General features: G+C 39.9%; 1 protein-coding gene across 6 annotated transcripts in view; it reads right to left on the bottom strand.

Moving 5' to 3' along the window:
* NALCN (sodium leak channel, non-selective) overlaps nt 1–20192 on the bottom strand; it is a 256166-nt gene that overhangs the window by 39243 nt on the left and 196731 nt on the right. For 5 of the 6 annotated variants that reach the window (XM_072849927.1, XM_072849930.1, XM_072849933.1 and 2 more), the window contains 2 exons: nt 8362–8435; nt 6423–6446 (listed from right to left, as the gene is read on the bottom strand). In XM_072849927.1, the coding sequence (XP_072706028.1) occupies nt 6423–6446; nt 8362–8435 (98 nt within the window). The remainder of the gene's footprint in view (nt 1–6422; nt 6447–8361; nt 8436–20192) is intronic. The other variant, XM_072849929.1, reaches the window with a different exon arrangement.

The following is a 20192-nucleotide window of genomic DNA, read 5'->3' as shown; positions in this document are numbered from 1 at the left end:
TACTAATGTCCATATGTGGACAACTTCATTGAACGTTTAGTCAATTAATTTAATTAATGATGTTTGGAAGCTATTTAAGTAATCATAAAGTGGGCATCTAAAGACAAAGCAGTAAGCTAAAGATCTCACTGGGCTCCACTGCATGTATTGACTAGACCTCTATCAACTAGATTATAGAGGTCACCGCTTAGCTCACAGGCAGATCTGGAGGTGAATCCCACACCTGGAACAATCACTGTGCCACAGTGTTAAAAATTCAGTCCTATGTGGTTTGCAAATTGGAGTAAAAAAAAAAAAAGTTTCTTGACTTGATACATCTTCACATAACTGTAGCTGGTTGGAATCTTTTGACCTTTCTTTGAACAATGCAGGCAAAGTTCCTTTTTTTTTTTAGCTAGAATTGTGCTTCCCATCTTCCTGTACCACCTCTATGAATATTAGATACGTTCATATTCATTTGTGGAGGAAAGAGAAAGTTACGAAACAACGGAGAAGACACAAGAAATAGGTCAAGCTTCTAGACTTTGTACTCATCTTGCAGAACTTTGAACATAGTCCAGCAGCTGTAAACTACATGCTCTAAATTTGCCTTGAAAAGCACAAATGGAATAAAATATCCTGAAAAAGAAAGTGTGATTTGGTAGGTTATCAGAAAGGCAGGCTACAGGCTAAGACCATACAGACAATACGACATTGGAATACTACACAGTTTGTATTACCTGTAAACAGTTATGAGGTCCAAACTTTTGAAGTCCTCAAAACTATTTTATGCTTTGGAACCCCTGAAAAATAAGTAGTGACCAGAGTGTTTGAGTAACATTCTTTGAGCTAATGCAAAATGTTAAATGCTTTGATCAATACTTCAAAATACTATACCTTTCATGAATATTCTGAGGTCTCTTGCAGAGGTGTCCTGGTTTCAGCTGGGATAGAGTTAATTTGCTTCCTAGCAGCTGGTATAGTGCTGTGTTTTGGATTGTTTTAGTTGTTGCTAAGCAGTGCTTACACTGGTCAAGGACTTTTCAGCTTCCCATGCTCTGCCAGGCGCACAAGAAGCTGGGAGGGGGCACAGCCAGGACAGCTGACCCCAACTGGCCAAAGGGCTATTCCATACCATATGGCGTCATGCTCAGTATAGAAACTGGGGGGAGTTGGCTAGGGAGCAGCGATTGCTGCTTGGGGACGGGCTGGGCATCAGTCAGTGGGTGGTGAGCAATTGCATTGTGCATCACTTGTTTTGTACATTCTTTTATCATTATTATTATTATTATTATTATTATTATTATTATTATTATTATTATTATTTTCTCTTCCTCTGCTGTCCTATTAAACTGTCTTTATCTCAACCCACGGGTTTTACTTTTTTTCCCAATTCTTTCCCCTTCCCACTGAGGGGAGGGGGGCAGGGTGAGCAAGTGGCTGTGTGCTGCTTAGCTGCTGACTGGGGTTAAACCACGACAAGAGGGTATGCATATGGCTCATGCTTGGACTTTTTGGGGAGGCATCCTTTCTGCAACAAGTGTTTACTCATCTTCTTGCATCCCAATATAACACTGATTTGTTGTTTTTCTGTATTATTTTAATGAGTGAATATTTATGTGTTCTGTAGTAACTGCGTATATTACTGTGTACTTTTGTTCTTGTTCTCCCTGAAACGTGCTCACGCTGAAGTCTTAGCAGTGTGGTACGCTTCAGTAAAACACTTAATTATCAACATAATTCAGCACTGTTTTCACTATGACTCTCTATTCTTACTAAGTTTTCCTATGCTTTCATTATACTTCCATCTAACTTGGAAAATATGGTTAAATGTGACAGGTGGTGAATCCACCTGAGAGGTGTTCTAGTGTTTCTCTCTTTCATTTTATAAATTTAATTCAATAAGGCACTGTTTGAATAGCAAGCAAAATGCACATTTTCACCACAGCTACACTACCATTCTTTGTGGAAAAGATACTTTGTTTTAAAGAAATCTGAATTTGGCTGGTAAAATAAAATGAATTATTAATGCAACTTGGATAATTCATGGTTTTTCTTTTCTACGTTTTTTCTTGTTTCCTTCCATATGTCTAAAGGAAAAAAACAGTCACTTATTTTCTTTAGTGCCTGCTCAGTCTGTTGAACTATGGTAGCATACTTTCTTTCTTTTAGCCGTTTTGTATTCTCATTGTCATTCTTACCCTGCTGTTTCAGCTTTTCCTCTACCACATGTTTACATAGTAATTATTTTCCTTGGATTACATAAGAATTGATAGAACCAATGGAGAAGAAGTAACCTCAAAGGGCCACCTAGTCTATCATCTCTCTCAAAGCAAGATCAATGATATCTACGCTATTCTGGGCTATGTTTGTCTAATTTCCTTTTCCATACCTGCAGTGTTGGAGACTCCACATCCCACTAACTCTACTTCACAACGATGCTTTACAGTGATCTGTAACATGGTGGTCACTTGGCACAAAACCCATAAAGCTTCCTACCAATATATATGTGCATTCCAGTATTTCTTTCTGTTTGTCTTTGCAGGAGGCAGGTGAAATCCAATGATGACATACGCTTGTGGAGATTTAAGAAGGTGGTGACTAAGTCTGGATTTTGCTCCTGATGACAACAATCATCACCTGAGCTTAACTAGAATATTTGTTCTGAGAAATGCATGATATCAAAGCTTGGCAACTCACAAGCTGAGCTTAACTGGAACATTTGTTCTAAGAAATGCATGGTTTCAAAGCCTCACAGTTACAAAGAAAGAAATCATATTCTTAAGAGAAAACATGAATTACACACAGAGACACTTGTTGCAAGTGATTTAGAACTGGTTAATGCAAGTCAATTATGTAATGCAGCCAAATTTCTAATAAAGGATACCAAAGTTATGCCTTCTATGATGAAATGGATGGCTACATGGACAAGTGAAGAACAGTGTTTGACACACTGAGTATTAAACCAGAAGGACCCTGATAAACTTGAGGACTGAGTCAGCAAAAGCTTCAGGAAATTGGACAAGGAAATGTGCAAAGTTTCACACCTGGTGCAGAATAGCTCCATGCATCCATGCAGGCTGTGGAGTGGCTGCCTGAGGAAAAGGATCTGGGAGTTACCCTGGGTCTGGATGGGATGGAGTTACCCGGATGATAACTGGAGGAATGTGTTCCTGCCATCAGTAAGGCAAACTGCCTACTATATTAAGGAGGAGTGTAGCCAGCAGATAGAAGGAAGTTATTATCCCTCCTCTACTCAGAGCTGGAGAGGCTGCACCTGGGACATAGTTCTGGGTACTCCAAGAGGGATGCTGAAACACAGGAGCAGGTACAAGAGGTCAGTGGCCTACAACACAGATCTCCAGGTACACTTGAGAGAGCTGGGTTTGTTTGTTTTGGTGAAGAGGGGGTTAAAACATGAAGCTAAACTCTTGTTACTGTGAGATGACAGAGCAGCAAGCAATGGCCAGAAACTGTGACTTGGAGGGTTCAGACTGGACGTCAGGAAAATCCTCTCTCAAGGTTAGGGTAATGTAGTGCTGGAACCAGAGCAGGTGGAACATGCAAAGCTGACCTGATCCAGGGTTAGCAATAGTCCTACTTTAAGTGGGCAGTTGGATAACTTGGCCTCCAAAGTTCCCTTCCGAACAAAACATCTATGTTCCTGTGATAAACAAACTAATGAAAATGTTTGCTCATTCTCTTATGAGAGGTGGTGTGTTATACTACTGTATTACTGTCCAGAGATAATTTACTCAGAGATTAACTTTATAACTTTCCTAGAAGCACAGAGACTTGTTTCTTGCTCATTCTAATATTCAGAAAAAACCCGCTGTATTTTGCACAAATACTTGTATGAATACAGTCTGAATTATCTTCTAGTACATTAACAGATCAGTAGAACTGGATACTTAATTCAAGCAATTATTTTTATTATTTTTTTTTCTCCAAGATGCACTCATGGCTATCTCAATTTCAAACAGAAGATAAATGCACTTCACTCAATTAGCTGTTTATGAAACTGAAAGTTCCACTTAAGCATGAGCTATGTTATTCCCTCAGGCCCAGTAAACACATCAGACAAATCTTGACTAGAACAGTGAAAATCCTGTTGCATACCCCTAGCATCAATTTACAATTTGATTATAGCACCAGCTGTAATGAAAAGCAAATAACAAGCTGCCAATTTAAAAAATGTTAGTTTCCCAAACTGTCACAATATATATTTTATAATAAAATGAATTTTTGTGATTTTGGTGAGTTTGATTTTCTTATCAACAGACCAGAAAACATTTAAGTTATGCCTTGTATTTTATAAAATAAGGGCATAAACCCTTATGTGAGGGTGACCGAGCACCGGTGCAGGTGGCCCAGAGAGGTTGTGGAGTGTCCATCCTTGGACATATTCAAGAGCTGCCTGGACATGGTCCTGGGCAACTCTCTCTGGGTGGCCCTGCTTGACCAGGGAGGTTGGACCAGATGACCTCCAGAGGTCCCTTCCAACCTCAGCCATCCTGTGATTCCATGAAGCATGGTTTAACAGAGACCAGAATCAGGTTCTGCACCACTGATACTTTGATTATATTTTGGACTATGTGAGACTACTTTTAATTTGCTCATTTTCCCCACCATTCTGTGCTGTTTACAATTTATCCTCAGCACTGGAGAGAATGCACTGGTTTATACACAACATTTTGACTGGACCTTATCCACCCTCTCTACTTCAGAGAGCCAGTGGGACTAATAAAGGACTAGATACCCATTCTTAGATAATGACCCCACAAGGAATGAGAGCCAGAAGAACCACAGGCACAGAACTTGCTTTTAAGATGAAAAGAAGTGCCCACGGCAAGAGAGAGTGAGACAAAAGTGGGAAACACTGAAGATATGCAGGAGTAATGAAATTTGCTAGAAGCCGTGGTTATTGCTGCTGAGGGAAATGCATCATAATTTTCAGAAAGAAATGGAGCTGTTTGTAACTCAGAGGCACTACTAAATGTGATTGTGTTTTGAAAAAGTTGTTCTAACTGTCTGTAATTCACTTTTATCTTGTTTCATTTTCCTCGGAAGGGTGAAGTCCCCACCTCAGAATGGATTTATGTGAAGAGTTAAGCCTCTCTGTGCTCTGACACTGGCAGTGGTGATGAAAACCACCGGTCAGAGTCAAAGTACCCAGGACAGTAGTTGCTACATCCTTGACTTTGTTCCCAGAACTAACTGCACCAAGACCTCGAGGGGGCAAGGTGAAGATTGGTTTCCAAGCAAGGATCTTCAGAAAGTAGGTGTTTTCCCTGGAGTGCAGTAAGAAAGCTGCAGGAAGATGAAGAGACCCGAGACCTCCATTTTGCTGCATAATGTAACATTAGATGAGCAGGGACACCTAGGATTGAATGTATGAACTGTCTCTCTGGGTGGTCGAGGGCTATTTATGCCCTTCTTCCTCCTCTTGGGGAAGATGATGTCAAGCTGCAGCTCAGTATATAAAGGGAAAAACAAGTTTTGGATAGAGGAAGATGCACAAGAGAGACATAAAGGTACCGGTGTGTAATGCATATTCCTTCTATGTGGTTGGTTATGTTGAAACATTCAGAATTGGATTAAAATATACCAGCGTGTAATGCATATTCCTTCTGTGTGGTTGGTTATGTTGAAATATTCAGAATTGGATTAAAATATAATTTGACAAGGTTTAAAAAGTAGGGGGAAAAAGGTAAGAGGTGGACTTAAGCTAGAACAGACTTACAATTCTCTTTTCAGAATGGCAATTTGATCAAGTTGAAGTTGCCCATGGGCAGCTTTACTGTGGAGAGGTATTGCTTTAGATAAAAGCTCCTTAATTCAGGTAGACAAAAATTAAAAAGACACTAGAAGGAATCTTTTCAGAAGGGACATCGTGAGTTATCTCTTATTGTTCTTGGCACAAACGCCATTTCTTTTTTTGTCAGATACTCTGAATAGCTGAGACTCAGCTACTTTTATTAAGTAGTACAGCATTTACAAGTAAAGTAAAAATAAGAAAAAGAATCTCTCATGTTTTGTGAGTTTGAGTTTTCCTGTGTTCCTTGAACTGAATCCAAAGTTTCAGCTGTAAATTTTATCCTTTCTTATAACTTCTTTTTCTGTTTGTAAAACTCCCCTGCACCAACACTGGCATCAACACAGAAACACTGGCAGTGCTCAGGACCAGCAGGCCCATCACTGGCAATGCTCTCTGTCAGCATGACCACCAGATATACCAGGAACACAATTTTCTTATGCTGGAACAGATGCATTGGAGATGTCACAGTTCAGAGCTTACATAACAATTTTGAGGCAGTAACAAGGAACAATAAATGGTATTTGTTCTTTTTTCTCAGGAGGAGATTAAAGACTGCCTCTTTGTAAATGACTTACAAGCATCCCTAGAAAGTACTAGAAAACAGATGATCCCACACTCTGCTTACTTGACAGAAGTTCCCTCCTTTTCTCTGTGTTCCTCAAAAGTTCATCAGTGATGACCCAGGAAGCAGATGGGAAAGCACAATAAATGTATATTACGTTAATAGATTAATGAAAGCAATAGATTAATAGATTAAAACTGTCTTTTTCTGCCTCTGAAATCTTTCTTCAGAGGAATTCAGAGGTGAATTGATGAGAAGTTCTCCAAGATACAAAACTTTGGCAGAAGCCGTGCGCTGAAGGACCAAGTGGAAGTCAGCAAGATTGAAATTGGAAAGACTGATTTCTGATTCTGTCCTGGTACCTCTGAGAATTTAGTGAATCCAAACAACAGTTTGCTTGGATTCTCCTCCCACTCTGCTTCAGACTTCTCCTGAGCAGGAGAAAGTTCTGTGCTGGTGGAAGAATTAATCAGAATTCTCAATTTCAATTTGCAGGACTTCATTTTTTCTTCTGCATAAGAAAGAATGTAGCCCCTACAGATGTCACAGGTTTTTAATTTTTTTAAAATATAAAACAGTAGGGTATTCTCTTTGTCTACATGTTTCCTCTGTGGTATAGTATAAGAAACATACCAAACAAATTGACATTTGTGTAACCCTAGAGGTGTCAATAACATTTCACAGTTGTAATATAACATAGAATTTCATTAGAAATGTTTTACTGAAACACTGCCATGAAGCCTGTATCTAAAACCATATTTTTAAGAGGTTTTTGACTAGGACAAAGAGACTTGTATTTATCTATCCGTAACAGTAACACCTGTAAAATCAAGGTACATTCACTTAACTGAAAGAAATGCTTACAACTAGAGCCCTAAGTTTTGTTAAAATTGAATACTTATGGTCTCGTAGTTACATTTCTCAATAATATTTTGACAAAGAGCATTCATTTGAATTAGTAATTGTTCATGTTTTCATTACCATGGGTTTAAAGACAGATAAAGTTGCACATTAATTTCTACAGTTCTCCCTGTTTTGTATTCTTGCAGAGTATTAAAAAGAACTGAAGAGCTGTAACATTTCTCAAATGGCATGTAATTATTAGGCACTTTTCAAGAAACTTCACGATTCAGAAATCACACTGAATTCCTAGTACACTGCTCCTCATAAAACACTGCCATACTTAATCTAATCCCACAGCTGTACTTCTCAGATCAGTTATTCCTGTTTATACTGTTTATTTACCTGGGACCAGTCATTCACAATATTCTAGAGATTCACCTGCTTGGTAAGAATGTCAATATAAAAAAATAATGATCTATAAACTGTTGGCATTGCTAATGCACCTCATATTAATGATAACAATTCTAATGTAAAACCAATAGTGGCATGAAACACTGCAGCATGGTGTTACCCATATAGTAAGTTTAGACATGGGTCTTGGAGACTTAGGGGTGCATTATGTACTTACAGTGCTGAGTACTTACTTGATACAGAGTACCGAAATGAGTGACCATTATTAAAACATTCAGGAAATCCTTCTAGAGAAGTCACAGTTCTGAAGTTTTCTTCATTGCACCTTTCCTACTTGGAATATGATTAGCTGTAGTCTATGCTTTCTAGTGTACAACCCCTGTGAGTGTTTATGTGCATATATATGCAAGAACTAGGCTGGAATTCTTTAGGCAAAATAACACCGTTTATGAAGAGACATGTTTTGGTTAATTTAGAAGGAAGATGTGAAAAGAGCTGAAAAATTATCTTTCCACATGACACAGAATTCAAACACATACTGAAGAAGAACAATCTTTCTCTTGTTGCTGTTCAAGCATATAATAGATCCAGACAAAAGAGCAATTTACCTTTGATAATGAAGGCAATAGATGTACTACAAAAGGATACACTATCATAAATATTATACTTACAGTAACATTCATGAAAAACAAGGTTATGAGAAATCAGATGACAGTCAAAACAATATCAAATCACTGCTGACTCTTACCTTAGAATTTTATTGATTGCTGTCTCTTTTTCCAGAAGGTTTCTTGCTCTGATGCTGAAAACAGATTTACGGAGCTATAAAATTAAGAAAAAAGACAGTGTACTTTTTAATTGCCGTAAAATACAGCATGTGTATCTGACAGACCAATGAAACATTATGATGCTGAGAGTATGTAAAATTAAACACATAATATTCTCTCTCACAAAGCTGTTTTTCACAGTCTGTGGCATGGGTGTCCTTTTCCAGGAAAAGGGTGGTGGAAAAGATCAAAATGGTCACACAGAGCAAATTCCTTGAGGAATGTGTAAGATCCTAGCCTTATCTTGCAGCTTTCAGCCTCCCTATCCCAATCCTTAGCTAGTTCTGGGAACAAAGAAGCAGATAGTTGTGTTGACTAGCACTAATATTATTCCCTTTATTACAGATTTCTTTTCTTCTCCAGTTGGCCAAGTCACACCTTTGTCTTAGTCCTTGCCACTCCTTCTCCACTTTGGATTTTGACTAAGCTGGATCATACTCTAGAGGTGCCTTGACTATACAGAAGAGCCAGCTAACAAAGCTTAGATGTCTCATTTCAGTGCCTAGAGTTAGGTGAGATGAAAGTAGGTCTCCTGTTTCTTCTGAAACCAGGCCTGCCTGCCTGTTCTTGCCCTTGTCATCTTCACTATCATTTTTTTTTTTTTTTCCCCCCACTGATGTAGAGCAAAAAATGTGGTGAGCAAAATGTGCTTGTGTTTGCCTCTGGTCATGAACAGTGTTTTAGGCATATTCTTGTGAACAGGACTTCCTGGACATTAAATGAAAGGACTAGGATACAAGAAAAAACAAGCACTTAATTCCTAAGCAAGTAATAACAAACATGGCAAATCAAGGAACAAATCACAGCTGAAGAATTTAGCTGAAGAACTGCACCTGTGATGAACAGAAAGCCTCTGGCACCTTGTAAGACTTAATTCTGTCAACTGTTTGGAGATCATTATCTTGAAGCAAATGGTTGAGAGAGATTTGGCAGCTCCCAGCAATATGTGCCCTGTTTTTGATCGATCTGAGATGGAATCTTTAAGCATATTTCTTTAAAACTATTTATTATAAATATTGGATTTAATTGATCTGTGTCTGACCTAAGGATGAAAGTGATAGATTTCTAAAACATTACCTCAAATCCAGAGTCACTCAACAAACAATTTTGCTAGATCTTCTCTCAAGACTTAGATTGACTCTGATTTACAGTAAGATGTCTTACCTTGAAGAAAAATAGAAGCCTAGAAAATACCTTAAAACTTGTTAATTATACTGGCTGTCCTTAATGAAATGGTTATTGCTTTTTAAGCCACACCTGTAAGAGAAAGCTACAATCTCTTTCCTAACACTTGCCTTTTCAAGTGTGGCCCCTTTAACATTTCTCAAGTCCTAACCCATCTCTGTACAGCCTGTGGAAGTAAGAACATAGATGATTTGAAAACACCGCTATTTTGAGATTCTGCGGGTTCCTTAAAAAACCTGCAACTTGAAAACTGAAATAAAGTACGCAACACTTCAGAATGTAGTTTGGAAAAGAAGGTATTGGAATTCCAGGTAAGACTAAAAAAATAGTAACAGAATTGTTGAATATTTGAATATAAAACAAAAAATTGCTCCATTGCCTGGATATGGTTAACATCAAAATAAACTGAAAATTGCAGTATGAGATATACCATTATATTAAATATTGTGTAGGGGTAAATATTTCATATATTGAAACATATTTGTGTAGGTTTTAACTCATTTGCAGTACCTCAGCACAGGTTTAGTGGATTTATCAGCATGGTACCTTCTTATGGATTTAGATATAACTGACAATGGTGAAAGCAATGGCAACTCTTTCACATATTTTTTCTTCTAATGTCAGTGATTAGTAACTGGAATCCCAGAAAACTGATTTTTCCCCTTATCAGGATTGCAGAAAGAAACCTCCAAACCACAGGAATATCTATCCTTTTGCAAGGTGTTAGCTAACAATTTTTTTAGGGCTCAACTAGGAACATAAAACTTACGGGAATAACGAAGGTGGAAAAACAGCTTTTTTGTTTCAGTTGTTTTTTCTTGTTATAAATAATTGTTTTAAAATAATTGCAATGACATCAAACATCAGGGGAAAAAAAGTGTGCTGCCTACTAACGTGTTATGTCCATTTACTTCTAATAACAATTCTTTGATTGTTAACATCTTAGAAATTGAAAAGATTTCCAACACAGAAAGCATTAATTTCCTTTCAAATTTCCAGGTTTTGCTCATCTGACTTCAGAAAAAAGCTGAGGCAAATAATTTCTCGTGAAATTGTCCACCGCTTCCTACATGGCACAGACCACTTGTACTAGGTGTTTAAAGCAGGTGGCAAAACACCTCGGCATTAAGCGTGTGGCTCAAGCAGGGAAATTCACCCAGGTTGTCAACAAGGGAAGGTGCCCTGGGAAAGCGGGAGCGAGGAGTTGACTTCTTTTCAAAGACTTTACAAGGAGACTGGGTGTTTGTACAGATACATTTAGTGCTTCCCCAAACCAAGTGTTAAACCATCTAGTGCCAGCAAGGAAGAAGAAGGTCTCAAGAAAAGCTGCCAGCAGATCTAAGCCAAGGGCTACTTACATCTGGCACATTCGTCTACCAGGGACTGCTGAATCCTCCCCCTAGGTAGCAAGACTTACAAAGGAGACGGCAGTAGCCTATGTTTTGCATAAAAGCATACTGCTAAATCCCTTGCACGCCTCAGCTGGAAATGATTTCACCCCATTTTTGATGCCTTCAGTGAACACCCTAGTTGTCTGCTGGAGATTTGCAAGGACAGTGCTGCACTCTGGTATTTGGCCACCGCACAGTCAGAGGTGCAACATCCACAGAGCCAGAGAGATGAAGTGAAGCAGTAGGAAGGAGCCCATGTCTGGAGCCACGGAGATGGGGGAGAAAAGACTGGGCTCTGGTTCCTACTCCCAAAGCTGTTCATGAATTTTATTCAGTGAGGCTTAAACAAATAAATGCCTAAGAAGTCATGGGAATGGGGAAAGGGACCAGAACACAGGGTGTTGCACCAGGTTATTTGTGCAAAGAGTGCATTTACTTTTCCTGCACTTTTTTTCAGAAGGACTAGCTGTGAAACTTGCACCTGAGGCAGTACGTCCTTGGGCACTGACCGTGGTCTAAGCATACCCAATGGACTGAAGCTTAGGTGAAATTTTGAAGGATTGTTACCATCCTGTCTGCCTCTGCATTGTGATAGAATTTAGATTGGAGCCAGGTATCCAGCTCTTTAATCCAGGAATACATGAGCATGCACAAGATCCTATGCTTTGCTGCCTAGGGATCTCAGTGGTCCAAAATGGAACTGCTAATACAACCCAGGCACTTCCAAGGATTACGGCTTTTGAAGATGATGGTCCTCGTTGCTCTTTATGATTTATAAGCCCTTGCTTCAGCAGAACCGTGGTGAATTTATCTTAAATTTAAAATATCCAGAAGCAGCAATACAAGGTAATATTTTTAGATATGCACGATTGATCCGTTTCTCATATTTAAAGGAGTCAGCAGTCAGTCAAACAGCAACATGCATATGTCAATATGCGTGTTGAAGAAAATCAAACATTACTATAGATTTTTAAAACATGTGTCCTTATTTCTATATTAGATAAATAAATGAAACTGCTTCCCATTTAATTTTCCAAATTTGCATAGCACACCAGGCAAATGCAATGGAACTGTACAAACAGAAAATGGAGGTGATGATCAGTATTTTGTTTAATAATGTCTAGATGCTGCATGCTGGTGTAGAAGGAGGCTGGCAATTAAAACTTGTGATACCTGCCGAGTTCTTGAATGTTGCAGAGGAAATTATTAGCAGTGTTAATGTACAAAAGACATTACTCAATCAGATGATGTGGAATTAAATAAGTACAGTATACTCTACTGAGGTTATTTTAGGGTATATCTGTTTAGCCTGCTGGGTTTTTTATTACAGATTGTGATGTACTGTGAGGACACCCTCAGTGTATCTTTATTAGCCATTATTTATTTATTTACTTCTTTATGCAGCCTATAAGTACACCCAGTGCAGAAATAACAGTGCCACACAGCTTTCTGCTATAGAGCATTATTTTTTGGCATAAGACACTGTCCTGAAATCACCTAACAGCATCTGATTACTGTTAAATATGTTTTCAACAACACATTTTAAAGAACTCCTGCAGGTTACTTTAATCTGTAAGAAACAGCTGTGACAGGCAGGTCAGCAAATTACCAATAATATTTCCTGGGTGAAAAGGTTTTAGATGGAAAGCATGTGCTCCTATGAAACCATGAATAAAGCTCATGTCTTGGTTCCCACGTTTCTTTGAGTTTATTTACACAGATGTGCCTGTAGACACGGAATTAGATCTGCAGGTAGTGCTTCTTCCACAAATGCTGGCACCCTTCACTGCTGCTGTTGGCAGGACAGACTTCAGGCAGACAAAATGACTCAGTCCAGTCAGTGTGAACTGGATCTGAATGCTACATCATATGAAATCACATTTGTCCAAAACGACAAGGACAAAGCAATAAACCACTGTAAATGTTGTGAAAGAAGCTAAATCACAGAACATTGTTGCTCTGCAAGTGCCACCCGCTGCTTTGAAAAGGTACTGCAGACGTTTTAAATGACAATATTTATTATAGTAGCATATTTATAAAAATCCAGGCTTTCTACCCTGGAAAAGGAAAACCCTTGGCATAAGATTAAAAGCAAAGCAACACAGGACAGTACCTTTGCTAGTTGACAGCTAAGGACCGTGGATCAGTCCTACACCCTAGGTGTACTGGCACAGCACTGCTGACTTCAGGGGGATCTATGCCAATTTATAACAGCTAAGATATGGCTCAGTGGTGTTAAGTTTTGAGAAATACCATTCATTGTCAAGGTTCTGATATATTTTCCTAGCGACATGTTTGTGGCGCACAAACCCCAGCAAACACTGCATAAAGCAATTGTTTTCAATCTGAATTTGACAGAGAATTGTATGCTATCAACAGGTAAAAACTGTGGTGATGTAGTGTATTATTTTTGTATCAGACCACTGCAGAGCTGGCAGAAGAGACAAGCATTGGTGGGTGTTCTGCAACATAACGTGAGACAAAGTCATAAGTAAATAATGAGACATAAATGTCTGAAATATTTGGTTGACAATAGGGAAAAAAAGTGCATGCAATGTATTTTTCTAAGGGATTTCTTAAGTGTTGTTTGAAAATTAGGAATTTTAGCTTAGTGCTGTTAATAGCAATCTTTTTTAGGCAACTGCAGGACCATATGGGAATAGTCTTCTGTACCATGCCAGAAATTCCAAGCAATAAGAAAAAAAATCATCCAAAGCTTCTGTTTCAGTTTGGAATTTGTTGAATGCCAATTGATGGTTTATGTAGACTTGCAGAATGAACAGATTGTTAGGTATTATATTGTTATTTAAACATGTACAGCTTTTTGGGAAAATATGAAGAGTCAGTAAAATAAGCAATATATGAGCGTGATTTTTAAGAAAGAGCGAGGAAATATTTGGGCAGAATCTGTTCCAGGCTTGAGCATTCCATTACATATAGGATATTTTTGGCCCACAGGAGTTTACTGTGTAGCCTCTCAAAAGCATACATTATTTGTTCAACAACATTCTGCCTATACATCTTTGGCTTGAAGAGATCGGACTCTATGAAAATGAATGCGACAAAAATACGAAGACTGATGGAAGGACAGACTGCAAGTTGTTGGTAGGTACCTAACAAAATGTTCAAAAGAATTTAAGCAGGTTAAGTGACTAAATCCTATAGAAATCAGTGGGGAATTTCTTAAGCTCTTTTGAAAACTTCGCTTAATGCCTACAGAATCATAAAGGATGCAATTACAAAGGATGTCTAGAGATCACGTAATCCATTTCCCTCTCTCAAAGTAGAACTAACTATTTTCATTTGGACTGTGAAAATCTGGCCCTTGGCGAGGTTGTCCTGTATGAGAAACAGGCTCGCTAAACAGTCAAGAAAGTGGTCTAGCATTAGATAAGTGCCACAAGGAGTCAAAGGCCATCCCTTTTGATCAGATGTCTAGAATGAGAAGTGGGCATAATCTCCTTAACTCTTGGGAGTCATTGACCTGAAATAGCCTTAATTCCTTTTGTAGCCCTTGATTGCTGCCTATCTCTTAAGGAAAGCCATGTTCTTCTAATTAGCTGACTACTGGTCTGGAAAACCTACATGTCCTTTCATAACCAAGAACCTTTTTCAATTAAGTCTGAGACTGTGGACAAGGCTAATATTAGCATACTCATAAAACCCTCAAAGACTTAAAGGGGATGATAATAGTCCATCTCAGACACGTGGGGGAGCAGCTCCAGGGAGGGAGAAGAATCCCTCTCTTTTATGCCTTGTCATACTATGGTGGGGCTCTTCCCTTTGGCATATACGAGAGTTTTACTTTCAGCGGTTTAAAGGGTAGGGTTTTTTCATAGAATCATAGAATGGTTTGGGTTGGAAGGGACCTTTAAAGGCCATCTAGTCCAACCCCCCCTGCAATGAGCAGGGACATTTCAACTAGATCAGGTTGCTCAGAGCCCCGTCCAACCTGACCTTGAATGTTCCAGGGATGCGGCATCTACAGTCTCTCTGGGCAACCTGTTCCAGTGTTTCACCACCCTCATTGTAAAAAAATTCTTCCTTATATCTAGTCTGAATCTACCCTCTTTTAGTTTAAAACCCTTACCCCTTGTCCTATCACACAGGCCCTGCTAAAACGTTTGTCCCCATCTTTCTTATAAACCCCCTTGAAGTATTCAAAGGCTGCAATGAGGTCTCCCCAGAGCCTTCTCTTCTCCAGGCTGAACAACCCCAACTCTCTCAGCCTGTCCTTATAGAAGAGGTGGTCTATCCCTCTGATCATATTGGCAAGTGCAACCTTGGATAGGTTTGTTTTCTTTTGTTTTCTATCTTTACTTGATGCAGGAGCCAGGGAGACCTTGGGAAAAGCTAGTAAAGAGGTCTGGGTAGATTACTCATGGAAGCCAACAGCAGAGTGGAAGTCAGGACTCCTGACCAAGCTGATGTGGGATTGTAATACATTCTGCTGGGTGCACAGCAATGGAGGAGAAGGTTCCACTCCACACCTTGAGCTGGGGATCTTCAGGCTCTAGGGAAGAAGGGACTGCCAGGCTGGGCTGGACTGGGAATGGAAGAAGACTGATATGGACTGGGAGTTTCAAGTGGAAGGTAACTTGGGTTGGGGGAACAAGGAAGAACATTACTGCTGGTTGTACAAGCACATGCATATAATTCCCTTCACTAGAACAAAGCGATGACAATTATATTTAATCATTTCTTGTGAATGAGTCCTGTAAGTGGGTGAGGGAGACTGAAGGGCTTGGAGAAGGAGATCTAGGTTCCTTGGTAGGAGCAGGGAAAGGGAGAGTACAAGGCTCAAATAGAAGGGCTTTCCTGTAACCCAGCCGCTCATTGCCTCTCCTTTCACTCCAAACTAATGCATGCTCTTTTCTGTTAAAATACAGCAGCCCTAAAAATTTTGCCATGTCTGAATATTTTTTGATTGAAGAAACAGGAAGAGCATGATCAGCCCCTTGCATTTTAATGCGTCTTCACAGCCTTTGTATCAAACCCTTGAAATCTTTTAGCGCAAAACTGACGAAGTAGAAAGCTAATGCCAGAAAGAAGTGCTGAATTACAGCACTTTGAAAATGGCAAAGTATCCAGTCCCCACCCTCTTTTCTCTCAGAATGTAATTGAAAATTGGTCTTTTCCAGGCAGAATTTTGAACATACTATGTAGAGGCAAGAGTGACAAAGCACTTTAAAATCATCAGAAGCCAGAGACAGACCATAACAAGAAGAGAGTCTTGTTACTATTGCAGTTCTGTCTTCTCTGCTCTGAAGACAAACATGGTCACAAAAGTTAAACATTGCCGGCTGAAACGTGTATGTGGTAAAATACTCAATGAGAAAGTGTCTTTTTCTATAAATTGATTATTTAGACACGGGGACATATCCATTTTACCTGAAAATAAACAAAATCTTCAAAAAATGCAAAATAGACAAAGAGGTCTCCTGATTAATTTTCAGAAAACCTGAAATACATCACTGTATTCACATATATTAACTTCATTAGAAAGATCTGATGAGAACAGACATGGGACAAAAATCATCATCTTTGAAAATCAAGACTGTAATGAGCAAGAAAATGCTGGATTCATAAGCCATTCTCATTCTAGCAGGTAGATCATTTTAATGACTTTTCTGAATGTTATAGCTAGATAGATTTTTGGCAATATCCTGTGAATGACATAAATAGGTAAGACTGAAGCACTTGGCTGTGTTTAATTACCAAGTGGTATACGGAAACTGAAATTGCAGGACAGAGTTCTGCTCAGATATTCAGTAAAGGGAGATCAAGATAAAGTTTGAATGATTTTTCTTGATACTTAAGCACAAAGTTCTGCAAGAATTACTTCAGAAAAAATGTAGTATTTATTAGTGTTTAAAATAAATAATCTTTTCTACTTGGAATCCATGTGCAATTACACTTTATTAGTTTCTGCTATATTCAAAATTAATGTGATAAAATTATTCTTTCAAATTACTTAGAGAAAAGAATAATCAGGAACACAACAGAATGATATTGTACTTTTTGTGCCAATATTCTGCTTTGCACAACAGACTGCCCAAAGAAAAGTTCAGAAGAGGTTGATTAACTTGGGACATAAGTTTATTACAATAAGAAGTAGAAATTCTGGAAATGACAATTTATGAATAAATATTGTACCCTTGGTTACAAATAAAGTTTATGAGTATGTCTTCATGCCTGATGATTTTCTGAAAGGTATCTTGGGACACTCTGTCTTCAATACTGAAAGCTATGCCTTAGAAAACCTGAAAGGCTATTCCAGCTTTTACAATTACAAATACTTTCTGCAAGGAAAAGTCCTTTCAGAATACTCTCAGAATATACGTGGTTCTTTTTGCAAGAAACAGAATAGTTAATGAAAGAAGCTGAGCACAGATCAGAAAAGACATGCTGGAACAAATTGCCAGATTAAACAACAACATCTTATCAAGAATAGGTGGCACGTCTCAGCAGCTCACAAATGGAGTATCTATGATGTTAACCAAACATGCATTATAAGTTGTGGGCAATCTTGTGTGTTGAATTTGTGTGTGAAATTGTAAACAGATAAAATCATAAACTTTCCCTGAGGTGTCGAGAGACAATGATTTCTACATAAATCAGAGGGAGTTGATCTCCAAGGAAGTACTCAGACTCCTCCAGGATAAGGCTTATAATTGGGTTGATGTTTGTGTTCCATTCCATCTAACTTTAATGATCATCAGCAGGATCATATCTGGGAATGAAGCCAAATAGTGTAAAAAAAAGCGGGTGCAAAGCTCAGCAGCCCACCTGCAAGGCAACACAGGTCATCATGAACATATCACTTCGGTGCTCTATTCTGTGCACCGACTCCCCAAAGAATGCAGAATCCAGCGCGAGGCCTGCTGCTTAACATTCATAGTCCTCCATGGTAATGGCTCTGGCTACCTCTGAGATTAGCTCTCACTTTCCGACCATGGCCTCCTGTCATACAGGAACTGTAACTAGGAAATCAATGGGAGAGGCATATGGTGTGGGAGGTTGAGATTTCACAGGAGCTAGACCTTAATGATGGATCTTGCTCCCACAGGAAAAAGGAATGGCTACTAACTTCACTGCTTGCAGAGCTAAAACCAGAACTCATACATATGAAAGGAAACAGAAAGGAAAGAGGATGATAAAGAGGACAGAAAAGAGAAAATATGTTTGCTACTATCCAGTTAATGTTACAAATGCAGAAATAAGAGGGCTGGCTTGTTTATAGTCCTTCAATTAAATGGGAAATGCTCAAAGTCTGAACTATAAAATACATGGATATATTAAATGCTCTTTTGCTTTGATTTGTAATTCACTCCTGCTGTGCCACGGCTGTAAACATGCACATGGGTATCTGTATGTATGGAGCCATAGGCATTTTCAAAGTTCATCTCATGAGCCTGTCAGGTTTGAATTTTACTTTAACAGCAATGTGCTGTGCTGTGTGGCCAAAGATAAGCAACCAATTCAGGAGTGTCCTCCTCACAACAATTCTCTGCAGGGCTTGGTAAAAGTTGTATGTCTCTTAGGAAAGCATTCTGAGATGTTTCTGTGCTCCTCTGATTCTAGCCTTGAAGTTAAGAAGCCAAGGCCAGTGCTCTACAGCCAACTGAGCTGTATTTTACTGGACATCTGATTTGTGATTTGCTGCTTTCCAACATTTACCAGCAGTCCTGGCTAACTGGGGAGGTCCCAGTTGACTGGAGATTAGCGAATGTAACACCCATCTACAAGAAGGGCTGGAAGGAGGACCTGGGGAACTACAGGCCTGTCAGCCTGGCCTCGGTACCGGGGAAGCTGATGGAGCAGATCATCCTGAGTGCCATCACACGGCATGTAGAAGATAACCAAGGGATCAAGCCCAGCCAGCATGGGTTTAAAAAGGCAGGTCCTGCTTAACCAACCTGATCTCCTTCTACAAGGTGACCAGCCTAATGGATGAGGGAAAGGCTGTAGATGTTGTCTACCTAGACTTCAGTAAAGCCTTTGACACGGTTTCCCACAGCATTCTCCTGGAGAAACCGGCTGCTCATGGCTTGGACAGGTGTACTCTTCACTGGGTAAAGAACTGGCTGGATGGCTGGTCCCAAAGAGTGGTGGTGAATGGAGTTTACTCCAGTTGGCGGCCGGTCACAAGCGGTGTCCCCCAGGGCTCTGTGTTGGGGCCACTCCTGTTTAATATCTTTATCAATGGTCTGGACGAAGGGATCGAGTGCACCCTCAGTAAGTTTGCAGACGACACCAAGTTGTGCGGGAGTGTTGATCTGCTTGAGGGGAGGAAGGGTCTGCAGAGGGACCTGGACAGGCTGGATCGATGGGCCGAGGCCAATTGTAGGAGGTTCAACAAGGCCAAGTGCTGGGTCCTGCACTTGGGCCACAACAACCCCATGCAATGCCATAGGCTTGGGGAAGAGTGGCTGGAAAGCTGCCCAGCAGAGAAAGACCTGGGGGCGTTGGTCGACAGCCAGCTGAACATGAGCTGGCAGTGTGCCCAGGCGGCCAAGAAAGCCAATGGCATCCTGGCTTGTATCAGAAATAGCGTGGCCAGCAGGACTAGGGAAGTGATTGTGCCCCTGTACGCGGCACTGGTGAGGCCGCACCTCGAATCCTGTGTTCAGTTTTGGGCCCCTCACTACAAGAGAGACATTGAGGTGCTGGAGTGTGTCCAGAGAAGGGCAATGAAGCTGGTGAAGGGTCTGGAGCACAAGTCTTATGAGGAGCAGCTGAGGGAACTGGGGTTGTTTAGTCTGGAGAAGCGGAAGCTGAGGGGAGACCTTATCGCTCTCTACAACTACCTGAAAGGAGGCTGTAGCGAGGTGGGGGTTGGTCTCTTCTCCCAGGTAACAAGTGATAGGATGAGAGGAAATGGCCTCAAGTTGCACCAGGGGAGGTTTAGACTGGATATTAGGAAAAATGTCTTCACTGAAAGGGTTATCAAGCACTGGAACAGGCTGCCCAGGGAAGCGGTGGAGTCACCTTCCCTGGAGGTATTTAAAAGATGTTTGGATGAGGTGCTTAGGGACATGGCGTAGTGGTGGACTTGGTAGTGCTATGGTTGGACTTGGTTGGACTTGATGATCTTAAAGGTCTTTTCCAACCTATATGATTCTGTGATTCTGTGTTGCAAAACTTACAGCTCGTTTAGGTTTTTTTGTCCCCTA

Source organism: Ciconia boyciana, chromosome 1 (genome assembly GCF_034638445.1).
Source record: "Ciconia boyciana chromosome 1, ASM3463844v1, whole genome shotgun sequence".
NCBI classification, from domain to species: domain Eukaryota; kingdom Metazoa; phylum Chordata; class Aves; order Ciconiiformes; family Ciconiidae; genus Ciconia; species Ciconia boyciana.
This window is presented reverse-complemented; position numbering and strand designations above follow the sequence as displayed.